The 27,541-nt window shown below is 34.8% G+C and overlaps 1 protein-coding gene and 1 long non-coding RNA gene across 3 annotated transcripts in view; one reads left to right on the top strand and one right to left on the bottom strand.

The window, feature by feature from the left end:
• Nucleotides 1–8,782: 8,782 nt before the first annotated feature.
• LOC126818363 (uncharacterized) lies at nt 8,783–15,344 on the top strand. The gene is made up of 5 exons (XR_007679210.2): nt 8,783–8,799; nt 9,729–9,839; nt 11,491–11,706; nt 13,688–13,904; nt 15,239–15,344. It is a non-coding gene; the product is annotated as an uncharacterized LOC126818363 (long non-coding RNA).
• LOC126818356 (tyrosine-protein kinase CSK) overlaps nt 15,338–27,541 on the bottom strand; it is a 34,041-nt gene continuing 21,837 nt past the window's right edge. For both annotated transcript variants that reach the window (XM_050545729.1, XM_050545730.2), the window contains exons 6-12: nt 27,329–27,497; nt 25,902–26,004; nt 25,588–25,746; nt 25,232–25,331; nt 22,922–23,017; nt 22,502–22,588; nt 15,338–21,914 (exon numbers count right to left, since the gene is read on the bottom strand). In XM_050545729.1, the coding sequence (XP_050401686.1) occupies nt 21,738–21,914; nt 22,502–22,588; nt 22,922–23,017; nt 25,232–25,331; nt 25,588–25,746; nt 25,902–26,004; nt 27,329–27,497 (891 nt within the window). In that variant the 3' untranslated portion in view covers nt 15,338–21,737. The remainder of the gene's footprint in view (nt 21,915–22,501; nt 22,589–22,921; nt 23,018–25,231; nt 25,332–25,587; nt 25,747–25,901; nt 26,005–27,328; nt 27,498–27,541) is intronic.

Raw genomic sequence — 27,541 nt, 5'->3', positions numbered from 1 at the left:
TTAAAATAGGTGGACAATATGAAATAAACTCCGGTAAGAAAATTAGATCACAATTCTATGACAGCGTGCGCGAACTTCATAAGTCTAATTTTAACTGCAAACATGGAAATTCGAGTCAAATCTGAAATTCGGAGATAAATATTTTAAACTGTGCATGCAAAGCCTAGTAAGCCGCATTTTCATAAAAAAAAGTTAAAAATATGTAATGATTTAAGCGGTATCAAATGGACACTAACAGTCCTCTAAATTCTAAATACCACATGCCAGGAATATCAAGCGGTGTTTGTAAGCTTGTGGTAATTTTATAATTATATAAAACGTATCGAACCTTGTTACATTAACTGAATTTCTCATCATGTGTTGTCTGAATGGTCATATGCTACGAACAGATTCGGACGTCTGTCATATACTTTAAATGCTGTCGCCTTTTGGATTTGGAATATAGAACTATCAATGCATGTTTTGCCTATGTCTAACCTCTAAAGAAATGGGGAAATATCAATGAGTCAGGTAAGGCCTGTCGTATTACTGTATAAAGATATTTATTCGTATATATTCATTTACATAGCTATAACACATGGACAAGGTGTAGCGTCTTATATTTCTGTTCTCCTTTTGTTCCTAACAGGAGCCCGACCATGCGTTAAACTCCATGTCATTTGAATTCTTTTGGGGAATCCCATAGGGGCTCTGACTGGTGGTTTTTCGAAATTCAAAAGTTCGCTCGATTAGCATGAAATATTTGCGAAAGTTTTCTTAAGCATTTTTTCGGCATTCAAGAGGGCGTATCTCCTTTAGTATTTAAGGTATCAAGTTGAAACTTGGTGGGATTAATGAACACATTGATGCCTTCAAAATGACATCTGTTAGCATCATGCAGCTGTGGTGCTTAAAACCAAGACGAAGTATTGCCGGTCAGACCCACTTCCAACATGTCTTCTAAGCGACAACTGGGATACTTTCCTACCAATCCTTTTAATTGTAGTCAACATGTCGTTTCCAGTTGGTGTCATTTCAAGTGCCCTGAAGCAAGTCATACTCATATCACAAATTAAGAAACCACATTTAGATGCCAGTCTGCAAACGAACCACGCCAGAAAAACCAAATGAACTTTCTCGGCCAACACCGTGAGCAAACCCGCGGCCTCCAGAGTAGCGAGCCAGCGTCTTACCCACTTAGCCACCTCAAGGATCAGTCCTGGGACCTATATTATTTATAATATTCACGAGATCACTTAATACAATAGTCCAGAAATGTGGACTTAGGGTCCACTTGTTCACAAACGATACACAGTTATACATTTGCTTTGATCATTCATCAGAAACAGCAATTGCATAGGATGTTGAGGGCTGTTTAGATTAAATTCACAACTAGATGACTCTCATTTTTTAAAATTAAATCCAGACAAGACTGAAGTACTTTACACCGGTACCAAACAAAGTCAAAAAGAACAGCCTTTCGATTGCTGGGGAGTTAATTCAACCAACAAACAAGGCAAAGAACATCGGTACTATCATCGATTCCACACTATCGTTTGAGACCAATCAAACAATTTGTTCTTCAGCTTTTTACCAGACTTACTATAACACTATGGGGTCTATATACTGTGGAGGTTACCTAAGTTCTGTAGAGAGGTTCTGGTTAATGTTTCGTCGTCGTTAGCTAGTACCACTGACAACCCGAAATAGGCTAACAACACTGGTGGTCTAAAGACAGATAATGACATCATAGTCTGATAATCCAAATATGGTAGTCCCATGTGTTAGGAACGTGGTTAGCCGCCATCCGAGGTGCCCATATAAGTATACTGTGTTGGAATCAAGGGTAGCGTCTGTTGAAGTTTCTTTAGATATCATTAGGAAGCTAGGAACACCATAGCCTCCTGGGCTAAGAGGATGGGAAATAAACATCATTCGGATTAGAGCACCCCGTTAAGTCGTAGGAGAGCCATATGATGTTAGGGGGTACATCAGTAAACGTGTCTTACGGAATGGTGGGGTAAAGAGAATGATGTTAATCGTAATCTAGTAAACACAAGCTGGGGAAAGAGAACTTATATGTAGCTTATATTTGATGTCATAGATGTGTGTCTAGTTTCCTGCATTATGGATGTTGTGAAGATATAAAAACATAGTTAACATAAAAAGTGTTCAAGTCTTAATTCAACATTGGAAATAGTTATTACAACGTGAAATCGAGGAAAGGCCTAGACGATAGTGTCACCCTAGTATCACGGGCCGTATCACAAAGGGGAAGTAATTCATAATTGATCTATTTAACGAAACCGTTCAAGCTTTGATCTCTTCAAGACTGGATTACCATATGCTTTGTTGTAGTCTACCAAAGTGGCAGTTGCAGAAGCTTCAATATGTTCAGACTGTTACTGATATTTATAGCACTCAATAATCAAGCGACACAAAATTCACGATGGACTCACTCTATATGAATCCAGTAGGATTCCTACTGTCAAACTCCAACAGACGAAACGATCTTTTCACTTTGCAGCACCTTGTCTCTGGAATTATCTGCCCTTAGACATCAAAAATAAAAAAAACTCTAGACATCTTCACGTCACGTTTGAAAACACATCTATTTGACGAAAATAAATACTAAAAGAATCCACATAAACTTTAAAATTCATTAGGAACTATATCAAAGTATTGTTTGTGCTATAAAAATTCTGTGTTGATTGATTGATTGAGATGGGCGTGCTTTCCCCACGGTCATTAAGATCACTTTCGTTGAATCCATCTTCAAAAACTGAAATGAAACTTGATGGAATGACTGGGTGGATTGATGAGTGAATGAATGAAAGACTGAATGAATTAATGAACTGAATAGTTAAAAACTGGTCATGAATAATATTCCTATAAACTACTAAAACCTTTTGTCGAACGGCAACAGAAATGCCACCATTAATTAGTTACCAAAATTAAAAATAAATATATCGATAACATAAAGAGGATGAAAAGGCAGACCTTCCTAGATAAACTTGATCACAGGTTAGTCTTTTAACTAAACCGTCTTCATAAGCCCAGTCGGAACAGAACACTGAACAGTAGGACCTTGACCGCGATTTTATTTCATTTCTTTTGAGTTAGTTTAGCCAGGCGTGCTTGCTCCTTCGGTCATGCTTAGAAATGTCTATTGACCATATATATCTATGACACACAAATCAGATATTATTAGATTTATCAATATGCTTCCGATTTTTTTCCCTGAATATACATATATTTTTTTTAAGGTAAATTCCCGATTTGGTTAGCTTAAGGTATGTCACTACTGATTTCAGACTACAGAACAATGCTAATAATAATAACAAGCATAATATATCCTTACCACGTAAGCCCTTTAAGTTTAGGAATATCACCTTTTTCAAAAGTTATGCCATAAGAATTATTTAATGTAAACCGAGTGATATTTATGCACCGAAGAGATTAGTAAAGTTAACTCGATTAGCCAGACACTGGGAATGAAATCCGCTTCCATTGGATTCAGCTTGTTCAGCTTGTGCCTCGCTAGAAAATTGCAGTTTTTTTTTTAAAACAATATTTTTATTCATTAAATCTGAATTTGGATTGGGGAACAGGCTATGCCTATGTGTAACCCCTCTCTCTGATTTAGATACATGTACACATTATAAATATTTACATACATGTACACATAAATATTTACATACATACATACATAATTACATAAATATAGAGCATATATGATACATCATGGATAATATAGAGACTTAGATGATTATACAGAGTGCAGGGCTTGGAAAATAAGTGTGTTTATCTCTGGACTAAGTTTTGTTGACCCATACAACAGACAACTGATTGTTTTATGATTATGTTGAAGGTTGTCGATTGTCCGCTTTCTTGCATCTGAATATAAGTGGCATACGAGTAAATAGTGTTCGGTATCTTCCAATTTGTGACCACAGAGACAAGCAGGGCTATCATCGACGTGTCTGAGGAATTTATGGCCTTGTAGGTTCGAGCAGCATAATCTTAGTTCACAGTGAATTATTTGTAATTTTCGTATCCCTGTATAGTAATATGATGGCACGTTGGTATCTAATTTATTTAGTGAATTTCCAAAGATAGCAAGGGATCGAGAGTTTCTAATTTCAACGTTAAGTTTGTTCCATTCTCGTATACTGGAAGGGATGAAGGACGCGGAGAAAATTTCGGTTCTGCATCTGGTTTCCTTTAGTTTATCTTTGTTGATCATAGTTAAATCCAAAAGTAGTATTTAGCAATATCTCTCGAATAAATATGTAGAGACAAATCCCTTAATTTGTGTATGGTTAGCATTTAGAATGTTTCACTTCGCTAACTTAAACTATCTAACATTTAAGAATTGGGCATACGTTGCATTCCCCACCCCACCCCCACCCCTCCCAAACCCCCTGCGACCCCCCTCCCCCGCAAACCCCCTACGATTTGTTTTAAAAATAATTATTAACTTTATACAGGACATACTGATTATCCTGATTTGGCTGTGGACTCCCGTATGCACCCTGGTAGAGGTTGGGTGAGGCTGGAAGTTTATATGAAAACACCGGATATATGTAAGTATATAATGATATTTACGTCATGGGTGTATGGAAGTATACGTTTTGATATATAGGTCAAGTTCATAACCATAAAATTGTTAATAAGATCATGATTTGTCAGATACGGATATCCGGTGTAACAGGTAATTTGACTCCTACACAAATGCTATTACACGACTTGTAAGGTAAACACGGTGACAATTGATTGTGTGTGATCTTGTTATTTTTTTATGGTATAATGTCATTATGCCTAGGTGCGTATAACGCTTGTACACTACCCACGAGGCCGGGTTCGATTTTCCCTTTGTCACGGGTGCATGACTGAGATGGAAAATCGGGGTCCCGTGTATACTATTGGCAGTACATTAACGGTTTCCCGACAGTTGGGCGTCAAATAGACCGTAGTCGCCGACTGGGCAAAATTGCCCTCATTGAATGATTTCATTTTTCTCGCAGGTTGATATTTTTAACCATAAATTACTTCATGAATGAATAACTTGAATGAGCAGTAGGTGAGCCCTGCTAAAATTCAATAGCTTATTTTCAGCTTACATCCGATCTCGAGTAATAATACAAGGACCAGACCCAGGTATAGACTTCCTGGTTGATGCTGCCTACATATATTACATACCAGAAGACACCAACTGGAAAGCAGAAGCGAATAAGCGCATTGACCAATACAGAAAACACAACATACATTTTAGGTACTATGAGTCAATATAAATAGAATTAATAAGATGGGGGTGAGGGTCAACGTTCTATTATGAACAATTTCAATAAAATAAACTGCGCATTATCATCCAAAAGTACAACAAACACCTCGGGTAGTATTGGTTGGAAAAACATTCAGGTCATGAGATGACGAACCCTGTCGATATTCAGCGTTCTGTGACCCCCGTAGCAGGGTTATTTATGTCGAATTTTACCTAAACATTGTTGAGGTTATAGCTTTAAACCGGTGTTTTCCAGATGTGGTGTGAAGCACTGTGATGGGACGAGCTCTGCGACCTTTTGTTCCAGAGATATACCATTTTCCGTAAACCCTGTGAACACGAGAAGAGCTACAGTTTTCAAAATGATTTTTTTTTCAAGCGTGTTAAAGCAATAGAGATCAGAATACTTTGCGTGGCTATCTTTTTACAATTGTTTAAATGTATCCAATTCTTGTTTCCAGTGTAAACATTCCATCAAATACCAATCCTCATGATTTTGAAGTTGAGGTAACCCATTTTATTTTCTATTTTCTTTATAGTTAAAGCTGTCACTGTAATATAAAAGTATACCAACATTTCGACAGTTTTAATTTTTTGGTTTTAATATTAGATGTTAAGAACTGATATTTCGGATAATTTGCTTCGGGTATAATGTAGGGCCTCGGTTTGAATGCTCGGCATTAAACACAATCCGACACGACGATTACTTCAGTGTCTAAGCTTCTTGCGAGATATCACAGATACAATATTTCAACATCGTCTGTAGTCTCTTTCCAGATTACGTGACTAATCCGAAATGCTTAAATGAGGTCAAATCCTTTCGGCATAAACGCAGACGTTGATCCGAACCTGTTTGGACCAGTTTGGCAATGTAATGTAAATAAAGTCCTTGTGATCAGCTGAAAAAACGGAATTACTGTCTAGTTTTAATTGACTTGGTTATTGCTATGAATTCATTTTCTTTTGGTAATGTGACGTCGCCAATCGACAATCCTGGATAAATTTCGGTATTCCGACGTCTTTGAATTTCTACGAAGATATCATGATGGCGGTTACTCCAGATTGAAAATGAGAAGATAAGCCTACTTGCAGGCAAATCACTAAACAATCTATGATTGTGGATCAGTTCGATATAAATATCGTTTATTGTCTTTTACTAATTTATGGCTTGTTGTAAAACGAAGGGTGTTTTGGTCGCATTTTTACCTATAAACTAATTCGGTTTCCTCATCCGACTCACGTATGCATAAAGAGGCATGAATTTTATGCCTTTCTGAAAACTGTATAAAATTATGTATTATGCTACTTCTGGAAGTTCAGGTGGCAAGCCAGTGTTATATATAATGTATATCGTATATTGATAATTTGTATATTGATAGGCTCAACTTGTGAAACACGGCTTCCCATTTGGCTCTATGAATAAAAGCGATCACGTTTTAGATGCTAAATACAGTCAATATAGAAATTTGTACTATAAAATGTTTAACTGGGCAACATTAGCTAATTACTACTGGAGATGGTCGAAAGGCCCGTGGGTAAGTTTTTGAAATTAATAATCAGTATATAGATACTACCATACAGATATTTAAATCAAAATGGACATCTACGTTAACTTGGTTATAGTGGGACTACACACACACACCCACACCCACACCCACACGCACACACACACCATCACACACAAACACACACCCACACGCACCGCATAAACAAAATTGAAAATGGATTCCAAAAATTTTTGAATCCTAGTTTTGAGCACGTCTGATTATGTCATTTGTCTGTTGTTCTTTTCAGAATCACCCTGATTATTCTCATGATAAACAAGCAATACAGCAATTAAAACAACACGGGTATGTAATTTTTTCATAATTATATAGAAATTGTTTGAATGTCCAACTAAACCATAAAATCTGTTTTAACACTTATTATTATTAATATTGTTGAATTTTATCCGTAATGTGTATAAAATGTTGGTAATGGTATACAAAAGGTTAAAAAGGGGTCACCCAAAATTTATTTCTGATCGATATTGGAAAAGTACAAGCTTTCAAAAACAAAGTTCTCAAATAATGGTACATTTAGGGTAATGAACTAAATGATGAACGTTATCAAATCTCAATGTTCAGAATCCCAGTTAGAGCTCATAACATATTTTGGGGAACTACAAGAGAATTGCCAGATGAAGTAGCCAAGCTATCGTATGATTCGCTGAAGAGAGCTGTAGATGATAGAATACGCTATGTGGTTAGTGCAACAAAGGGGTTGTAAGTACTTTATTTATACAAAAAATACTAAGGCCAATTATATATAAAAATAAACTTTACATCACACCCATGGCTAATACAGGTAGAAACAATTAAATAAATTCAAATATACACTAACTCTATTTATGGAATAAGAATTACTGTTTTGTTAACATGCAACGTTTCGACGATGATACTCTCGTCTTTATCAAGCAAATGATAACATACTTCAAGTATTTATATACAGTAAAAAGAAGCCATAAATATAGACATTATATATAACGATATAACAAACACGAAGCCCCGAAAAACCGAGGCCCCGTGTACACATCGGTGTGCACGTAAAAGATCCCTTGGCAGTTGGTATTCTGTATAAGAGTAGGCCGTAGCGCCGCTATCTGGGCAGAGTTTCCCTCTCAGCCCGGTTTCATTAGCCCAATCGGAGAAGAACAGTAGGACATTAAACCCCATTTCATTTCTTTTTATTTCATTTCATAGTAACAGTATGACTAATACATGCGCTGAGAGACAGGTTAGTTAGCTCATTTGTTGACGCTCTATAATAATTAGCATGTTTAAGTTATTGTGGGATACTTAGGCAATATTAGCCCATGACTTTATTTGTTCTGAAAATAGTTATATAGATAAATGAGGGTCGTAACGATTATCCAGTTATGCCCAAGTGCGCATATCTTACCGATGTTAACCTGCAAGGGGATCACGGTGGCTAAGTGGGTAAGACGCTGGCTCGCTAGCCTGGAGGTCGGGTGTTCGATCCTTGCATTGGCCGAGAAAGTTCATCCAGATTTTCCGGCGTGGGTCCCCCTTGTCAGTGATGCAGGACGGAAGGCCTGACAAGGAGAGCTGTCTAGTCGTTCGGACGAGACGAAAAACCCAGGTCCCGTGTACACATTGGCGTGCACGTAAAAGATCCCTTGACAGTTAAGATTCGATATAAGAGTAGGCCGTAGTGCCGCTGTCCGGGCAAAATTTCCCTCCTAGCACACTGTATGGTGTATGCCCCTCTTCATTAGCCCAGTTCGGAGCAGAACAGTAGGACGTTAAACCCTATTTCATTTCATTTCATTTCATTTCATTTAGTTAACCTGCAAATAAACTCCCATACTAGTAGGTGTTGATCGCCAAGTACAATGTATTACAGATATCTGAATAATCTTCATAATCTTTTAGGGTTGATCATTGGGATGTTAATAACGAGATGCTGCATGAACATCTGTTTGAAGAGAAAACCGGTGATCCTTATTACAGTCATCATATGGTAAATATGCTTCGGTAAGTTGATAAGTATTATGATGATCGGGGAATCGTTTGGTTAGGACAGTGGTTCTCAACCTTTTTTTGCCAACCGCACACCTTGGAACACATGAAAATATAGCGGCACACCTGGCTAAATATATGTGAAAAATATTTGAATTTTACAAAATAAAAACATAGCCATGCACATAGAATGACTCAAACTAAATAAAGAAAGCCACAGCTTGAACTTACCTGTAGACACTAGTGAATACCGAATTGGGATCTTGTGGTTTTTCACATTTTCTTAGTTTGCCGTTTAAAATTTCGCGGCACACTTAGGAAGATCTCGCGGCACACCTGTGTTCCACGGCACACTGGTTGAGAATCAATGGGTTAGGACAATGTTCACCCAAATGATAATTGATCGAGATGAATCTTCAAGATATTTAAGTCCATAGTTATAACACCAGCTGAGCGAACAACGAGCAGATCTATTCGAGAAATTGATATTATATACGTAACCATTTCCTTGGGCCTTCAAAGTTTATACGTATATGGTGATCGGAGAATGGTTTGGTTCGGACAATGCCGATATAGATAATAATTGATAGAGAAGAATCTTCCGGATTTTCAATTAGCCAAGCGGACAATTAGCGTGATTTGTTTGAAAAATGTCCTTGGCCCCCAAAATTTCGAAATTAAGTTAGCGGAGAATTCATAACTGTAACTATAGCATTGGGGTAAACTTAATTTGATATTTTTTTCTAAATATCGATGCCTCCTTGATGAAATAAAAATTTAAACCAATTCCAATATATTATAGTTCAATAACCTCATTTAAAATGTCCCAAAATGGTCAATTGTCGAATAAAAGGTGTTGATTATCATGTTCATATTTTTTTTAAAAAAGTCGAAAATATCAATTAAATTGTGGAAGTCATATCAAAAAAGATAATTTTCTGCAGGCTTATGTAAACCAAGCGTATGAATATAAAAGTGCTAATGTTGGTCTCTATGGGTTGGGTATACAGTGTCATTTTAAAGAATACATAGCACCAGATCCAACACTTGTTAAGGTAAGGGATTTTTTTTGACAGCTAAAGCACTGGGGTGGTTACACATGTTGGGTGCCTTTTTATACACCCACATTTCAGTGAGAGGACGAACCCTTCGATATTCAATGTGCCTCATTTTCCGAAAACCTTGAGAACGAGACATAGGCTACAGTTCTCGACGGATAATTTCAAATTTGGTATGAAGCATTGTGGCCATGAGAGGTTTTTCCCGGGTTATCCGCCCTTTTTAATTGATTTGTTTCATTGGGGTCATGAGAGGATGTACCCTTGGTGGAAAGCATCGGGTTTATGCGTGGATGAACCCTATTGATTTTCAGCGTTCAGCGACTTTTTCACGAGAGGACAAACTCTATCGATGTTCAGTGTTCCGAGACTATCCGTATTGGGGTTACCCCCCCCCCCCCTTTTCCAAAAACCTTACCAATACTATAGAGGTTACAGTTTAAAACAGATTTCCTTCAAATTTCCTGGGAAGCATTGGGGTCATGAACGTATGAGCCCAACAATATTCAGTGTTCTGTGACTTACCCCACCCCCACCCCACCCACCACCAGTTTGCCTCGTAGACGCAATAAAAACAATAGTTACGGATTTCGTTCAATTTGGTAGGAGCATTGGGTCATGAGTGGGTGAACCCATCGATATGGCGTTCTGCCACTTCCCGTTCCGGAGTCATCAAATTTGATCATCATTCCAGCTTTTCTTTCGGATAAGCTGCAGTTGAACACTAAACTTGGTATTTTCAGGACTAAATATATATTACATTTTATTGTCATTAATTCGCTTGCGTACAATGATCTTTAGAAGTGGGATGGAACCAGGTTAGACAGGCGATCCTAGTTCCTGTCTCAAACGGGCTACAAGAAAGTGATCGAAACCGTCTTTTAACAGAACCATTCAATAGCTTTTAGAAAAACACATACACAGAACACAATTTTTATTATTATTATTATTATTATTACAAAATTTTTATAGCGCCCCTTTCACAGATGTGTTCAAGGGCACTTTACAGTATAACAAAAACATACATTCAAAAAGTAAATAATTTCAAAAATGTTAAAAATACATTAAATAAGCAATTATTTTTTAAAAAATACATTCAAGATCTACATTAGACAAAATAATAGGTGTTAAAATTTGTTTTTAGCCTTTAAAAATAAGAAAGTTTTAGTCTGGTTTTTAAAATTAACTAGTGATGATGAAATTCAAATATTAAAAGGTAATTGATTCCATACAATAGGCGCTTGATAACTAAAAGAACGTGCCCCGTAACTAGAAAGGTTTACAATTTTTTGCTTTAAAAGTAATTTATCAGATTAACGCAGGGTTCTGTCTTGGGTATATAATTCTAAAAGTTCAGATAAATACTTTGGTACTAAATTATGAAGGCATTTGAAAATCTTAAAATCTATTCTATATTTTATGGGGAACAATCCCGGTTTTAATATTATTATAAGCACGTCTCTTATAGTTATCAAACACGATGCCAATATGTGCCATTTAGAAAGACTTATGTTTACTATTTAAAATCAGACGCGGTCAGTGGCCAGCGTTATGTGTGACCTATTACACGGGTTTGTTTTCATGAACACGGGTATAGGCCACTCATTCAACTTGATACCAAATCAGATTTTGTTTTTGTTTTCCACAGCATCGATTAGATCAACTAGCTGCTACCAAGCTACCCATTTGGGTCACAGAGTTAGATGTTGTTGTAGCTGATGAGAATACACGGGCCCAGTGGTATGACACAGCTCTGCGGATTTTGTTTAGTAGTCCTTCTGTACAGGGTATTATCCTGTGGGATTTCTACGGACCGGAACACTGGCGTGGTGTAAATGCTGGATTGGTTAACGCCAACTATCATGTCAGTAGGCCTATATTATGTATCTCTCGTTCCTTTAGAATCCCGAACACTAACATAAGATCTAGCTGGGGAGAAAGGATGTGTTTAACAAGTTGTGTAAAACTATTCCATGACACAATACATCATTGTCTTATCTTATTAGATATATTTCCTCAGTTTGCGATCCTAAATACACAGTCTAATTATCCATTGGAAAATATCCAAAATATATCAGTTATCAAAAGTATTACATCTTTCGAGATACTTCCAAGGAAAGTAAATTTGTTTTAACAATCTGCGAATTTTAGAACATCGCCGCCATTACGATAGACATTACTTGCAAGACGCTGAATGTTGTAATTGGAGTTTAGCTTTAATATATCACCGACTTATGCTGAAACCTAGGTACACCTGGGGCCTGTTCACGAAATTTTAACTAAAGATAAAATCAAAATTTGTAGATACTTCAATTTTGATTGGCTAAGCACTAAGATCAAACTAATATTATCCAATCAAATTACTAAAATTTGGATTTTATCTTAGTTAAAATTTGGTGAAACAGGCCCCTGTGCATATCGTAAAACTCATAAAACCGGTCGGTTATTCTTAGAGCAAAGAAGACATTTTTGACTGACTTTGAATGGAAGTTAAGAAGCGGGTGATACCAAGTCAAGTCGAGTCACACAAAGTAGCACGATGGACGTTTAGGGATCTTCTATTCCCAGCTAAAGAGTCAAATTCACTTTTACTAAATTGTATAAATATAGGTAATTTAAAACCAGCGGCTGCCAGGCAGGATGCGCCCACATTTTGCAAGAGATGGATAGAAAACAAGCTAAACAAAAAGCGACTTTTCGTACAATCAAGGGCCATAATTCAGGAAGTTATGATCCGATATGTGCGAATATCGAAAGGAACCAAGATCTTTGGGTTATAAATATGTATTTCAAGTTTCATCAAAATCGGATAGAATTGTGGCCTCTTGATATACCATATTTACACCATTTGCGTACGAGGGGCGGCCATTTTGTCTGGCATTTTTGTCCGGAGACAAGATCTTTGGGTTATAAACATGTATTTCAATTTTCATCAAAATCGGAAAAAAATTATGACCCGATATGCGCAACTTTTGAAAGGAGACAAGATCTTTGGATTATTAACATGTATTTCAAGTTTCATCAAAATCGGAAAAACATTATGACCTCTAGAGGGTCCACAACCTTGATATCCCATATTTTTACAACAATCGCGTACGAGCGGCGGCCGTTTTATCCGGTAGTTTTGTCCGGAGACAAGATCTTTGGGTTATAAACATGTATTTCAATTTTCATCATAATCGGAAAAAAATTATGACCTCTAGAGGGTCCACAACCTTGATATCCCATATTTTTACAACAATCGCGTACGAGGGGCGGCAATTTTGTCCGGCAGTTTTGGTCCGATTTTCACGAAATTCGAACTCAAGCATCATTATCCTTTTTTCAATAGGATAATAACTGTGACCTCTAGAGAAACCACAAGCTAAAAACGCGATTTTTCGTACAATCATGGGCCATAATTCAGGAAGTTACGATCCGATATACGCAAATATCGACAGGAACCAAGATCTTTAGATTATAGACATGTATTTCAAGTTTCATCAAAATCAGATGAAAATTGTGACCTCAAGAGTGTCCACAAGCTAAAAACGTGTTCCGTGATCCGATATATGCCAATATCGAAAGGAATCGGGATCTTTGGGGGATGGACCTACATTTTAAGTTTCGTCAAAATAGAATAAAAATTGTGACCTGTAGAGTGTCCACAAACATATTGTGGACGGACGAACAGGTGGACGGACGAACAGGGGCGACGACAATATACGTCCACATGAAAATGTGGGTGTATAATGAGAAGTCAAGCGTTAACGGGAAATTAAAATCATTTGTTATGAATCTTGTTTTCTAAGATCTGTTGCATTTTATCAGTGGCATTCTGGTAAACTTTTTTTTTCTATTACCAGGTAAATGCGGCTGGGAACCATTACATTGATCTTATCAACAAAGAATGGAGTACACACGTCGTTCACAATCTTGGCAGTGGTAAAACATTTAGTGTACGTGGTTTCCATGGTCAATACCGTGTTGTAGTTAAGTATAAAGGAAGAACGATAAAAACACAGAATTTCTATCTATCAGCATCCGATCATACAGAAAAAATAACTGTAACGGATGTTCATGGTAAGTCTACCGTCCACAGAGAATTTATATTATTCAGCTAAGTACCATGATCCGGACATATCCAATAATATCTTATTGGGTAATTTAGATGACCAGACGGTAAGAAATCAGCCCTAGTTTTAAGCCCGTCGTACACGAGCAAAGAAAATTTGACAAATTTCTTTGACGGTCTCTTCAAATTTTCTGACCGTGTACGAAACCAGCAAATAAATTTGACGACCTAAGCGCCATTTCACATGGTTGGTCGGAACTGTGAAGGAACCGCATTCATAGAACAAAAAGAAAGCCAACTTGTGTACAAAAAATTCAGAATAGTGATTTCCCAGCGTGATTACGATGCCTTTGACGCGTAGAAAAGCGGCCATGGGTTGTGGAATAGGTGTCCTGTTGTTGATGCGGTTTTTCTTGTTTCGGTCCTTATATTCCTTACTTGAAGTGTTCCATAAGCACTCGCAACTTCGCGGTCCATCTAGCAGGATTTCAACCGTTCGATCAGTCCAATTAATAGGCATATTTGCAATTTAATCAACGAGACGATAATCGAAAGTTCAACTACTTTTTCTTTGCACTTATCCGCCCCTGCTGTCGAAAAATGAAAGTGAAATCATCAGATGCGTGCGCAGATTTGTGGCAAATTTATTTGACGGCCTATCGTACACGAGCATAAGTTCCAAATCTTTGACACATTTATTTGACGAAAAGCTAGCATGCCAGCTTTTGTCAAATCTCATATGGCAAATGGAAATGTGGCAAATTTCCTGTCGTACACGAGCAAATTTCTTTGACAAATCGGGCTTTACTTTTGTCAGCAGGTTAGTTTTCGCTAACAGGTTATCAAAGCCAACCAGGTGAACTGACTGGCAAGAAATGTAAATTGTATAATAGATGCCACCAGTGGCGGCGCCATGGGGGGGGGGCATTTGCTGTCTTTTTTCCAAAATTTTCTGGGGGAGGACTCCCTACTTTGACGCTCTTGAGTGGGCTTCGTCGTCACGTCGTGATTCGCAAGTCCGTTCGTTTGACACTTTACCTCATCGATCAGTGCCTGAAATACTGCCAGGCTGCATTTCAAAATGTTCTGGGGGAGGCCTCCTACCCCTAGTTAAAGCTCGTACCTTTGCCCCCTTAACCTTGGACTTTGCCCCTCCAATCACCGACGGCTGGCGCCGCCACTGGATGCCACAAGTATAGATTACATTTGATGAATCTAGGGCAGTCAAAATCAAGTGGGATTGATTTCCCCCTGACTGTTATTGTCTTTCTCTTTCACAGAGACGTTTATATTTACAAATAGGAATTCTTCCTCTGATTATTGTTTGTCACTATAATTGCAGGACGTTGAGCAGCTCCTATTGAATCCTGACCTGATAATGTATAAAGCTACCTTTGATACATGCAATTGTAACAGATCTAAACGATTAAATAAACGAATATTTAGTGTAAAATGTTTTATATCTAATGATACCATGTACAAGTATTTTACAATAAACCCAGAAGACCTACAACATGCCGACAATGGTAAATGATTCAATATACATGCATATTTTATTTGTAGTATTTACATAGCACTTTATTAATATTACAACAAATATTAAAGCAGTCTACACTAAATATGACAGTTTGCTTGATTATTAAATTACACAATTCACATTTCAACAGATAATTTTTTTTTTATACCTATTAAAATGAAGGTATAAAATGGCACTAAAGCTTGATATTGATAAACATGAAATGTTAGACCATTCCCTGAATAATAAACAGACATTATATTATATTATTTAATACATGTACACATTACTGGTAATCTGGAAATAATGTCAAACTAGTATATGAATAACTAAAATGTGGCTTTCATTTATGTTATCCATAGCCATCAATCAATTCAATATAAAATATTATTATTAAAGATACGTTATGGGAGATAAGATAAAGAGATGGCAGTTCTCACTATAATAGTTAAAAACTAGATAATGTAAAGGTAATTTGCTGAAATTTTCAGTAAAATTGATCCACCATGAACCGAGAATTAGGCAATTGAAATTTCGGCCTAGCATCGATCATCATTACTAAAGTCTGTACATAGAAAACATTGTCTTGATCATCCAATTCATGATTAAATTATGAATGGAAGTCGAGTAGCAAATGGGATCATAATCCAGTAAATATCACAGGCTAGCGATGCCATCGAAAGTTGATTATGATCTGGATAAGTTAATTAATGTCTAATTAATAATTTAGATAACATTTCAGGCCTAAAGAAAGACCTGCAATTGGCAGATTTAGCTATTAGCACAATGTATGTTTAAGGACCTTTCATTTATAGGCCTGATTTGAGGAATATTGATAAATAAATACACATGCATTTAATTGAACATGCATTATTAATATAGATCAGCATAAGCAGGTTGATAACCTTCTGCTCTAGTCATGAACCAGTGGCTGCCAGGCAGGATACGCCCACATTTTGCAGGAGATGGATAGAGAACAAGCTATAAACAAAAACGATTTTTTGTACAATCAGGGACCATAATCCAGAAAGTTATGGTTTGAAATGCGCAAATATCAAAAGGGACTGAGATTTTTGGAATATAAAGATATGTTTAAAGTTTCATCAAAATTGGATAAAAACAAAGAGCGGCCATTTTATCCCCCAGTTCATTTTGATTTTCCCGAAATTCCAATTCAACCTTCATTATGGTGGAATGGTGATAATATATCTAAACATTTTTTTAAAATCGGAAAAAAAATGTGACCTCTAGAGAATCCAGTGTGATTGTCAACAGGAACCAAGATCTTTATGATACAATCTTATATTTAAAGTTTCATCCAAATCGGATAAAAACCTTGATATACCACATTTTTACACTATTTGCAAACAATTTTTGTCCGATTTTCTCGAAGTTCGAACTCAACCATCATTAGTGTATAACTGTGATATATTCACACGTTTGTTTTTAAATCGGATAAAAATTGTGACCTCTATAGGGACCACAAGCTCAAAACGCAATTTTTCATACAATCAAGGGCCATAATTCAGGAAGTTAGGATCCGATATGCGCGAATGTCGAAAGGAACCAAGATCTTTGGGATATAAACATGCATTCCAAGTTTCATCAAAATAGATGAAAATTGTGACCTCTAGAAGGTCCACAACCTTGATATACCATATTTTACACTATTTGCGTACAAGAAGCTACCATTTTGTCTGGCAGTTTTGGTCCAATTTTCACGAAATTCCAACTCAACCATCATTAGAGGGACCACAAGCTAAAAACGCGATTTTTCGTACAATCAGGGTCCATAATTCAGGAAGTTATGATTCGATATGCGCGAATATCGAAATGGGACAAGATATTTGGGTTATAAACATGCATTTTCAAGTTTCAACAAAATCAGATCAAAATTGTGACCTCTATAGTGTCCACAAGCTAAAAACGTGATTTTTCGTACAATCAGGGGCCATAATCCACGAAGTTACGGTTCGATACATGCCAATATCGAAAGGAACCGAGATCTTTGGGTGATAAGACCTATATTTCAAGTTTCCTCAAAATCGGATAAAAATTGTGACCTGTAGAGTGTCCATAAACAAATTGTGGTCAGACGGACGGACAGGGGCAACGACAATATACATCCACATGAAAATGTGGGCGTATAAAAAAACAATCTAGGTTTGTTCCTAAGCATGGGGAAATGGGACACCGACAAAGATATGAAATCTGTGATTACATAAACATGCAGAGAGGAAGCAGCTGTTTATTTATCAGTTATCTGTTGCTGTTAGTTTTAAGCAGATTAGATTAGACCACCTGTGGCATTACTATCTACAGTATGATATTGAATACAGTAACCCTACTTCATCAGGTTACACATTTCTACTTCATGTTTAATTCAAATACCTATTTATTTCTATCATAAACAGGTAGTTAAACCACCCTCAAATAGTGTAAGTGTATTTAGTTTGAAGTGAAAATTGACAGGTTTAATTTAATTTGCTTGACTTCTTAGCTAGCTGTAAAAGCATTACTGAAGTATGGTATTAACAATCAATTTTTTAAATAAACCAAAGCTTACTTATTTATACTGTTTTTGTTTCTAATTTTTATAAAGTATAATCCAAATCAATCATTTTAGATATATCAGCTATATGATTTATAAATAGATACATATAGAGCTATTACAACATTGGTTTATTATAATATATCTTCCTTTAAAATACAGAGACATGAGCAGACAATATATATCTACATGTATAAAGAGACAATATAAATGATACTAACACATTATACAATACATCTATGAATAATATACTCTAACTTAATCTTGCCCTCAAAAATGGTCATCTATATTAATTTTTGTAACCCATGTTTATTTAAACCTATGCTTAAAGTAAGGTTTACTAACTAGGATACATATGGCAAGTCAAAATTTGGATTATTTCCCTTGTTTTGAAATCATTGTTAAGACCTGTTGTATTCAAGATAAACCTTGGTCACCAAAATCTCACATATCAGACCATAATTTATATTATTTTCATGGAATGTATAACTACTAATAACTATATTTATAACATTTATACTTCTGACTATGCAATTACAGTTTTTCAAAAGCTGGTCGATTTAATTAACTGTTTTGCCAAAGAGGTTTTTTACTTTTCTTAGATTAGCCAGAAATTATTTGCAAAAAATGTGATCAATTAAAGCTTTATCACAACTGATGGATCAATATTAAAGTGCATTTAGAGAAAACTATAAATTTGAAGGCTATGCCCCAATTTTACGACACAAATATATTCTCCAGTCAGTCAATTTCCCTGCCAGGCAGTTGAACGGCAAATATAACAGAATAGGAGCCCTGTTTATAACAATACAGACAATTTGATTCACCAATCAGCTTCAAGGAAAATCAATGATTTGTTGAAACCTAAGCTCATCTTCATGCTAATAAACATCTGATATCAGTGTTAATAACAGCATATGACATATCCTAAAAAGCAGGTTTTTTCCCCAATTGATAAAAGGACAAATAACACATATCTGAAAACGTTAACACACCAGGAGAGGGGCTATACCTGTTTTCTAATTCCTATTCAGAAAACATTATTTAACCTGAATAAAAAATATATTGTTTATAAAAAAAAAAAAAATTAAGAAATACATTAAACAATATTAAAACCTCAGCAAGATTTCACACCTAATTTTGGTGTGTTATTTTACACTGATATCCTACAAAATAAATAAATCTAAACATAGCTCAATCTAATCAATAAAATTAAATAATGAGTCATATACATGTACATTAAAGCACAACTTCTACTTGTGGGCCTAATACATTGTTTTTGCATAGTACATAATATGGTCTTTGGCTCGGTGGGTAAAAAAAAAATATCAGTGTTGAGAGTATCCAACATATTACAAAAATTCATAACGATAATAATTATGGGGTCATTATGGGGTCGGGGAAGGATAAATTCTTTACTCCCAGATTAAGGATGCTTTTAATGGAATAAATAATGTGAAAAGGGTTTTCGATGCATAATGATAGATATAAAGTAAAATAAATTCAGATATGGCATCATATTAATATACAAAAAAAATTAAAATAAATGTCAAGTTATTCTCCTATTTAAATATTAAAGTAACAAATACAATTTAGTCTGGCATTTTACATTTACATGTAATTAAACCCAAGTTTGCCAAAATTAAAAATCTAAATTTAGTCTTCCTTCGTTAATGTCTTCCTGAACCTTGAAATTAATATACAGGTGAAAATACAACAATGTATTAAAAGACACAATCAACTATTGTCTGTGATATCACCTCGGTGGAGGGGGACGTAAAATACAACTAACTCACACACACAATCAACTAAGGTTAACAAAGACAAAACATTTGATGATTGTGGCTAGCTTATATATAATACAATGAAATATATACAAAAACATAAATTTTAAAAGAAAAATATATACAATTTCTATGAAAAAATGCTTTGATTTTAAATTAGTATATAAGGCCTGATCACTTACATTCTATCAAAGAATTTAATGACCAACATACAATATTTTTGTGACCTGATAATACCAAAGTAAAATAAAATAAGAAGACTCAGTCATTAACACCTTGCAATCTTGGTCATGTTTTGGAAGGTACAGAGATAGATAAAACTGTGTGTTTTTGGTAATCAACAACCAGATACATATAGTCGTACATGTTAAGATGTGTAACAAATAAAATCAGGCATTCCTATTAAGCTACATGGTTATAGTAAACACAAACTGAGTTCAATTACAAACTACCACCACTGTCTTCTTTTAGTATCGAAGTCTCAAAAGACTGAAAAGTTATATGCTCAGTTCTAAATGTATGAATGAAAACAGATTTTTTGAAAGTTTCATAAAAATATCTTGAACAGTTTCTGAGAATTTTCAAATTAGCGAACAGTGCAACTTTTTTAAAAGGTTGATGTGTGTACAAAGTACCATAATGATATAGAACACTTTCTGTAATATACTCAAGAATAATAATTGTATACCAAAAACTAAGCCAATTTTGTTTACATGGAAATATAAACAATATTAAATCTGCAAAATTGCGAATTTGCAAAAGGCATAACTGCTAAATAGGTTGATGTGTGTACAAAGTATCATAATGATATAGAACGCTTTCTGTAATAGTCCATTTAAATATCTGTCTATAACTTCATTCAGCTCGGGATAATAAAGCCATAGCAAATATTTCTGCAAAGACAGCTAAACTACCCTTTCAAATAATAAAGTATTTATCATGTTTTGTAAAGAAGTAAGTACAGAATGTGGAAAGACTATAATTTCATTGTCTTTCTTACAAACCAATACCAGTCAACAGGGGAACATCAATGAACTAATGAAACTAAGAAAAACATTATAAGCAAGAAAAGAATGAGCAACATCGAGCAGTTTACAGAAGAGATATCCAGCCAAATAGCAGGCAACCCTTGAATACATTATCATAAAGTTAGTGTCTCTAAGTCTCATTATGACAGTGTAAAATCAATAGAAACTAATGTTAACTTTCTAATAGAATTGATGGATTTTAAAAGTCATTTGACTGAACTGTTTTTACTAAAAATACTTTTGATTGAGTAGGCTTTGTTCTCATATATCCTGTTGTTAATAAAATATCACCTCACAGAATGTAAATCCTCAAAAATAAATTTTGTTTATAGTACAACATGTATTAGCAGTTATAATAGAATAAATACCGATAGGTAATTAGATACATGTAAGCAACATGAAACTATTTACATTAAAAGAAACATAAACAAAACAACCAGATACATAACTTGTATAATGCATGATACAATCAGCATGTAGTTTGATATAATGTTTCCAGCACATTTAGCTTAGCATATTTAGCTTAAAATATATTTTTAATGAATACATAATACATATCTGTTGTTATCACCTAAATCTGAATAATCAAAAAGCGCCTTTGATTAAGAAAGGAATCCTATCCAATCGAAAGAGAACATTGATACTCCTTTCATATGTGAAAAGAAATTAGAATACAAATTTCTTTATAATATACTATTTGACCAGACAAACAGAAGGTAATATTAATACTTCCATGGTAAGCTATCAACTAATTAAGCTGACTTTGTTTGATAATAATTAAAATCTGTTTTACATAATATTTTACTCTTATGAAATCAACTAAATCTGCTCCAATGTAAAAAACTTAACAAATTCTTATTTCTGATAATTTCACCTGACCTTTTCTCATTCAGAGTTAGACAAAAACATTCCGAAATATTTTGGTGCATATCATGTTTTATAATATTAAGACACATAAAGCTTTAAACAGTTATAGAGCGTAAATTGTTCAGTTTAGCTATAACAGTGTTAAATGTGGGACGCTTCAATGGATCAATATCCCACGAATCTTTCATAATGCTGTATATTTCTGGTGGACAACCTTCTGGAGCTTCCATTCTATACCCCTTTTCTACGTGCATAACTACATCTGCAAGAGGCTAAAACAAAAACAAACTTTTGAAATCTATATAGTTTGATTTTGGAAGATTTATTTTTTAATCTTACAAATATAAGAATGTAATAAATGAAATGGGTTGAATTTTATTATTTTAGACAGAGCGAGAGAAATGGGGTTTATCATCTACTCGACACAAACTAGCTGTTTCCGGGACTAACATATGGTTCAATTTTATTTCATTAATTCACTTGCAGTTGCACTTACTTTAGCAGTGGGAGGAAACTGGGGGACCCGGAGAAAACCCATGAGGTTGGACAGGCAACCCTACACTTTGTCACATGCAAGCAGGGATTCGAAACCATGCCGCTCGAATCAATGACAGACTTCATGATGCAATGCGCACAAGTGAACCATTCAGCCTCCCAACCCCCCTATTATTTTAGTACTTGATGTTAAATTTAGTATGTCTATAGAATGAATATTTGAAATTAAAAAGCATTACAGTTAAGATTGCAATTACATTTATGATACAAAATAAACGGGCACTGCAGTGGATACTATAGTTAAATTTGTGATTTTATTTACAATTCACAGGTAATCAAAGTATAAAATAATCTTTGAACTTACAATTCTAGGATAAGGCACTCGACCAAAGGAATAAATTTCCCACAGTAATATACCAAAACTCCACATGTCTGATTTACTTGTAAATTTCTGAAAAACACAAAACACAAAATAGATTTGTAAATAATTATGTTTTTAATTAGTCTACAATATTTGTTTGGTTTCTTTTATGGTGTTCATAACAACACCTTAAAAAGTTCATCTTCAACTGACCTCACCTATTACTGGCAATGGCAAGAATGATTTGAACCAGTGCCAAAAATTAGACATTATAAGGGGATTGATCTTCATGTAAATCAAGATTAATTAAAACTGAAAGAACAAATGTCAAATTATCTGTTTTTTAAGGTTATTAAATTGCTACAAAGGAAAAAAAAAAGTCATTATTAAATTTTCTCAAATAAAAAAACCAAAGTGACCTACATTTTCTCGCAATGCTTCTGGTGCTGTCCATTTAATAGGAAACTTGACTCCTTCTTGACTAAAGTTATCATGTTTAGCAAGTCCAAAATCAGAAACCTAAAAGTTAAAACAAAAACTGCCTTACACATTTTTTTAGTGAATAATTGGTCAAATGGAATCCAGATTTTTATACTATTCAAATCAAACTACAGCACAACTACATTCTACATGCCTAATGTGCTGTGCAGGAACAGCTGATTCTCTGCAGAAGATTGGTCGGGGATGTATCTGAAGAAGGGTTTCTAAATTCATCTAATGTGTAAAGACAAAATTTCTTTATAAATTACATGCATTTGCTAATGTAACAAGCCAATAATGAGACTGATGTCCCCGGCTAATATCCCAAAATAAATAGATGCCAGATATTAATTAACTGCACATTTATCTTTTTCAAAAGTATTGAGCAATCAAACTAATTATCTATACTTAGGCTACGCATAAAATGTTCACAATCAAACTCAGGTAGTGAAACTATTACTACATGTATCACTCAACTAGAATCAAAGTTATCAAGCTCCAAAGTCTTGACCAATCAAATTGTTTATTGCTCTGCTTACCCTAGCCGAAAAGGCTCATTATCGAACTTAGTCAAGGTATTGATGTGATAAAACTATATGCCAAGTTTCACCACTCTCACTTTAACATGCATTATGCAAGAGCTAAATCTGTCTATTGCAGGTCTTTCTTTAGGCCTGAAATGTTATATAAACTATTAATTACAGTGGACTCAAATCCGACATCGTACGGGATCGTTACAATATGTCGGGTTACGCAGAGTGTCAGAATACTCAGTTTTCTCAAAACCGGAAGTATTATTTTAACTTCGAAAACCGGAAGTATTATTATAATGTAGCTTTGAATCCCCAGAATGTTATTCCCTTTAAAAATGATAAACCTTTCTGTACATTCAAAATTTTATTACATTAATTTTTATTTCATTTAACATGCGTAGGCATTTTGAATAAGTCAAGTCTGTCGTTAATTTATTTTCTTCATTGTCTTCAGTCGATTGCACACTTGTTCATTGATAAGCTGTCGTTTTATGTCCAGGAGAGATCCAAACTTAGGTATTCTGGTTCAATCGGCATGCGCAACAAATATTTCCAACAGGTGCTAGGAATATTTTTACAACTGTGAATTCGTGGGAAAATTTGTAGGTATTTTGAATATTTGTCACAACTGTCTAACAAGAGATTATAAAATTATCAAAGTAATCAACAAAGACCTACGCGAGCGAGTTTTAATCTCACGGATAATATTAGTGATTGCTTGTCAATCTTTTGTGGCTTCACACCCACTGATCGAAGGTTGGATTATACAATGTTGATTCCATGAAAATTGTGTGACGGGACGGCTGATTGATGTCATGATTCGGAATATTCAGAATACGATGAAAATGATGTCGGATTTCACAGAATGTCGTAGTATTCAAATGTTGGATGTGACAGAGTCCACTGTAGATATTTATTAAGCAATTTGACTGAAATTTTCTGCATATTCTGTTTATATTATCTAGTTTTTAACTATTATTTTGAGAACTACCAGCTCTTTTAGTCTTTATCTACTCTTCCATAATGTATCTTTAATTAGAACCAAAGTTATACTGTCCCAAAGCCTCAACCAATCAAATTGTTTATCTCTGCTTACCCTAAGCAGAAAATGCTCATCTTGAACTCCATCAAGGCATTCACCTAATGAATGCCTATACCAAGTTCAAACATTCAACCTCAATTAGAAGGAAAGTTATTGTGTTACAAAGTCTCAACCAATCAAATTGCTTATTGCTCTGCTTACCCAGAGTAGAAAATGTTCATTATCGAATTTAGTCAAGGTATTGCATGATGTAATGAAACTAAACATTAAGTTCGATCACTCAAATTGAATTAGAAATAAAGTTATTGTGTCCCAAAGCATCAACCAATCAAATTAAGCAGAAAACGCTCATAATAAAACTCTATCAAGGCATTCACACAATAAATACCCAAACCAAGTTTTAACATTCTCACTCAATTAGAAGGAGAGTTATTTATTGTGTCCAAAAAAGTATGACTGACAGATAGATGCACAGTTTGACAGACAGACGGACGAATGGACAGACCTATTTTAATCGTCCCCTGCTTTCTTCGAAAGAAGGGGGACAATTACCATGCTCCATGGAGGAATGCATATAGAATTTTTCACTCTTCCTATGATAAGAATAAGATCAATCTACTTGGTGAAAAATTAACCAAATTATAATCAGTCAAAGTGAAACAGAAGGTGAACTTTTACCTTTGATGTACCATCATCATTAACCAGTACATTCCTAGCAGCAAGATCTCTATGTACTAAATTTTTACTCTCCAGATAATCCATAGCACTACATGTATCTCTGCAATATAAAATAAGATTGTACAAAATCATCTTGCCAAATAATAATCATTCAATTGACTAGAGCCAAAATATAATGTGTGTTTATATACAAAAGAACTGAGTGTATGTAGTGAAACTTGTTACAAGTTTTTATGTTTATTTTCAATTTCAACACATTTTCGAAATTTATGTCATCGATAAATCGCCAATGCATTGGCCTAACCTGAGATTAAGTTTTAAACAAATGATTCATTTTGTTTGTCTATCAAACTTACGTTGCAAAATTAATCTGGTCTTTCTTTGTAATAACACTTCTACCTCTAGAACGTAGATATTCAACTAAACTACCTCTAGCCATGAACTCTGTTACTAAACATATACCTCCTTCCAGCGTTACTCCTATTAACTGTACTAAATTTGGATGGCGAAGAGATCTGAAACGACACATTTAACACCAAACCTATTACACATGTTTAATTCAGACAAACATTTATTATTAATAGCAGCATAATGTAATTTGACTAAAGTTTTAGAATAAACAAGCAACTGAACAATGTATAATTTACAGTTTTATAATTAAAATGCTTACGTCATGACTGATGCCTCTGTTAAAAACGTTTGTTCAGCTCTGTTATTATCTTTTAATTGTTTTACAGCTACAACCTGTCCCTTGTACATTCCTTTAAATACCTCTATCGTAATATAATATAAAATAAAATAGTGTTAACATTGATAGGAGCTTATCAAGTTCATCAGTAGCTTAATCATACATGTAACAAATGAGTCTGTTTTAAATCTAAAATTAGTGTTGACAAATCCCACAAAGGAAATTTTAACAATCAAACAGTGCCCTGTCTCAATCCCCAAATTAATGACATTCATTAATTATTCGCACATTTGTGACCTGTGCTGGCATAATGAGTCTCAATGAGGAAATTTTGAAAATTGAGTCATTGTTGTTTTCACATTTTCCAATTCAATACCTTCAAAATGATGTATGAATGGTTTGATTCGGGCATAAATTGACTGAGTTGTGTCCGTTTGAAGCTGCCCAAGTCAGGAAAGTAACTTTTGAGAAAGATAGATTGCCAGGCAACGAAACATACACCCACAGCAGCTAAATCGTTTTGGAAGTCAACAAGAGTTGTTGCATATTTTTACTTTTGTCGGTAATGAAACATTTATAATACACTAAAATCTGATTAAGAGTAACAACTCATTAAGTAATTATCAGAATATCATTAGAATTTGTTTGGCCCATGCTAACGTTTAGTATACAAAACATTTGATATCATGGGTTTAGCTGTTCAAGTTTTCAAAAATCATTGAAAATCAATACACATGTACTTGTTCGTCTCAAGACCTTAAACTCTGTGCATCAACCTAAAGTCAATCAAAACGATTATATATAGGCGTAAACATGGTGTATAATATAAAATCAATCAGATGATAACTATGGTCTCTAAATAAAGCATCCACAAGATTTTTCAAAGTGATCAAGGGCCATAACTCTGGCAGTAATTATCGGAAATCGTTGAAAATCAATAGGCTTCTTCGTCTCAATTTTTTTTCAAATAATGCATGTGATTATGTCAACATATCCTTTCCATAAGTATAACCCGAACGCGAATGTCAATATTACCTGCAACAGGTAAATTTCAACATTAGTAATTCCCGCCGTTCTCCGTGAGTAGTCGGAACTTTCCGTTAATAAGCAATCCATGACGTCATTTTAGTCCTTCTGCACATATAAATATAGTCTAGAATATGAGCAGGACTAAAATGACGTCACAGATTGTTTGTTTACGGAAAGTTACGACTGCCCATGGAGAATGGCGGAAATTACTCATGTTGAAATTTACCTGTTGCAGGTAATATTGACATTCGGGTTCGTGTTATATTTATGGAAAGGATATGTTGACATAATTACTTGCATTATTTAAGCCAGCCAGCAAGAGTGTTATTGTCCCTTTAACATATTGAAGCAACAAAATATCACTATTATGTGTACCATACCTCCAAAAGCTCCCCTTCCAATAGTTTCCATTCTTTTTAATTCACCTGGAGGTATCACCCATCCACCTGATTGGAAATCCTGTACACTAACAGTACCAAAACTTGTACCAGCTTTCCTTATAGGTAGAACTAAATTTGTACATAAACCATCAGCATCTTTGGTATAGTGCTACAAACCATTGAAATTTTATTTGAATATCACACACATGTACA

Source organism: Patella vulgata, chromosome 4 (genome assembly GCF_932274485.2).
Source record: "Patella vulgata chromosome 4, xgPatVulg1.2, whole genome shotgun sequence".
NCBI lineage: Eukaryota > Metazoa > Mollusca > Gastropoda > Patellidae > Patella > Patella vulgata.
Note: the sequence above shows the minus strand (reverse complement) of the source record. Positions and strands in the feature narration are given on the sequence as shown.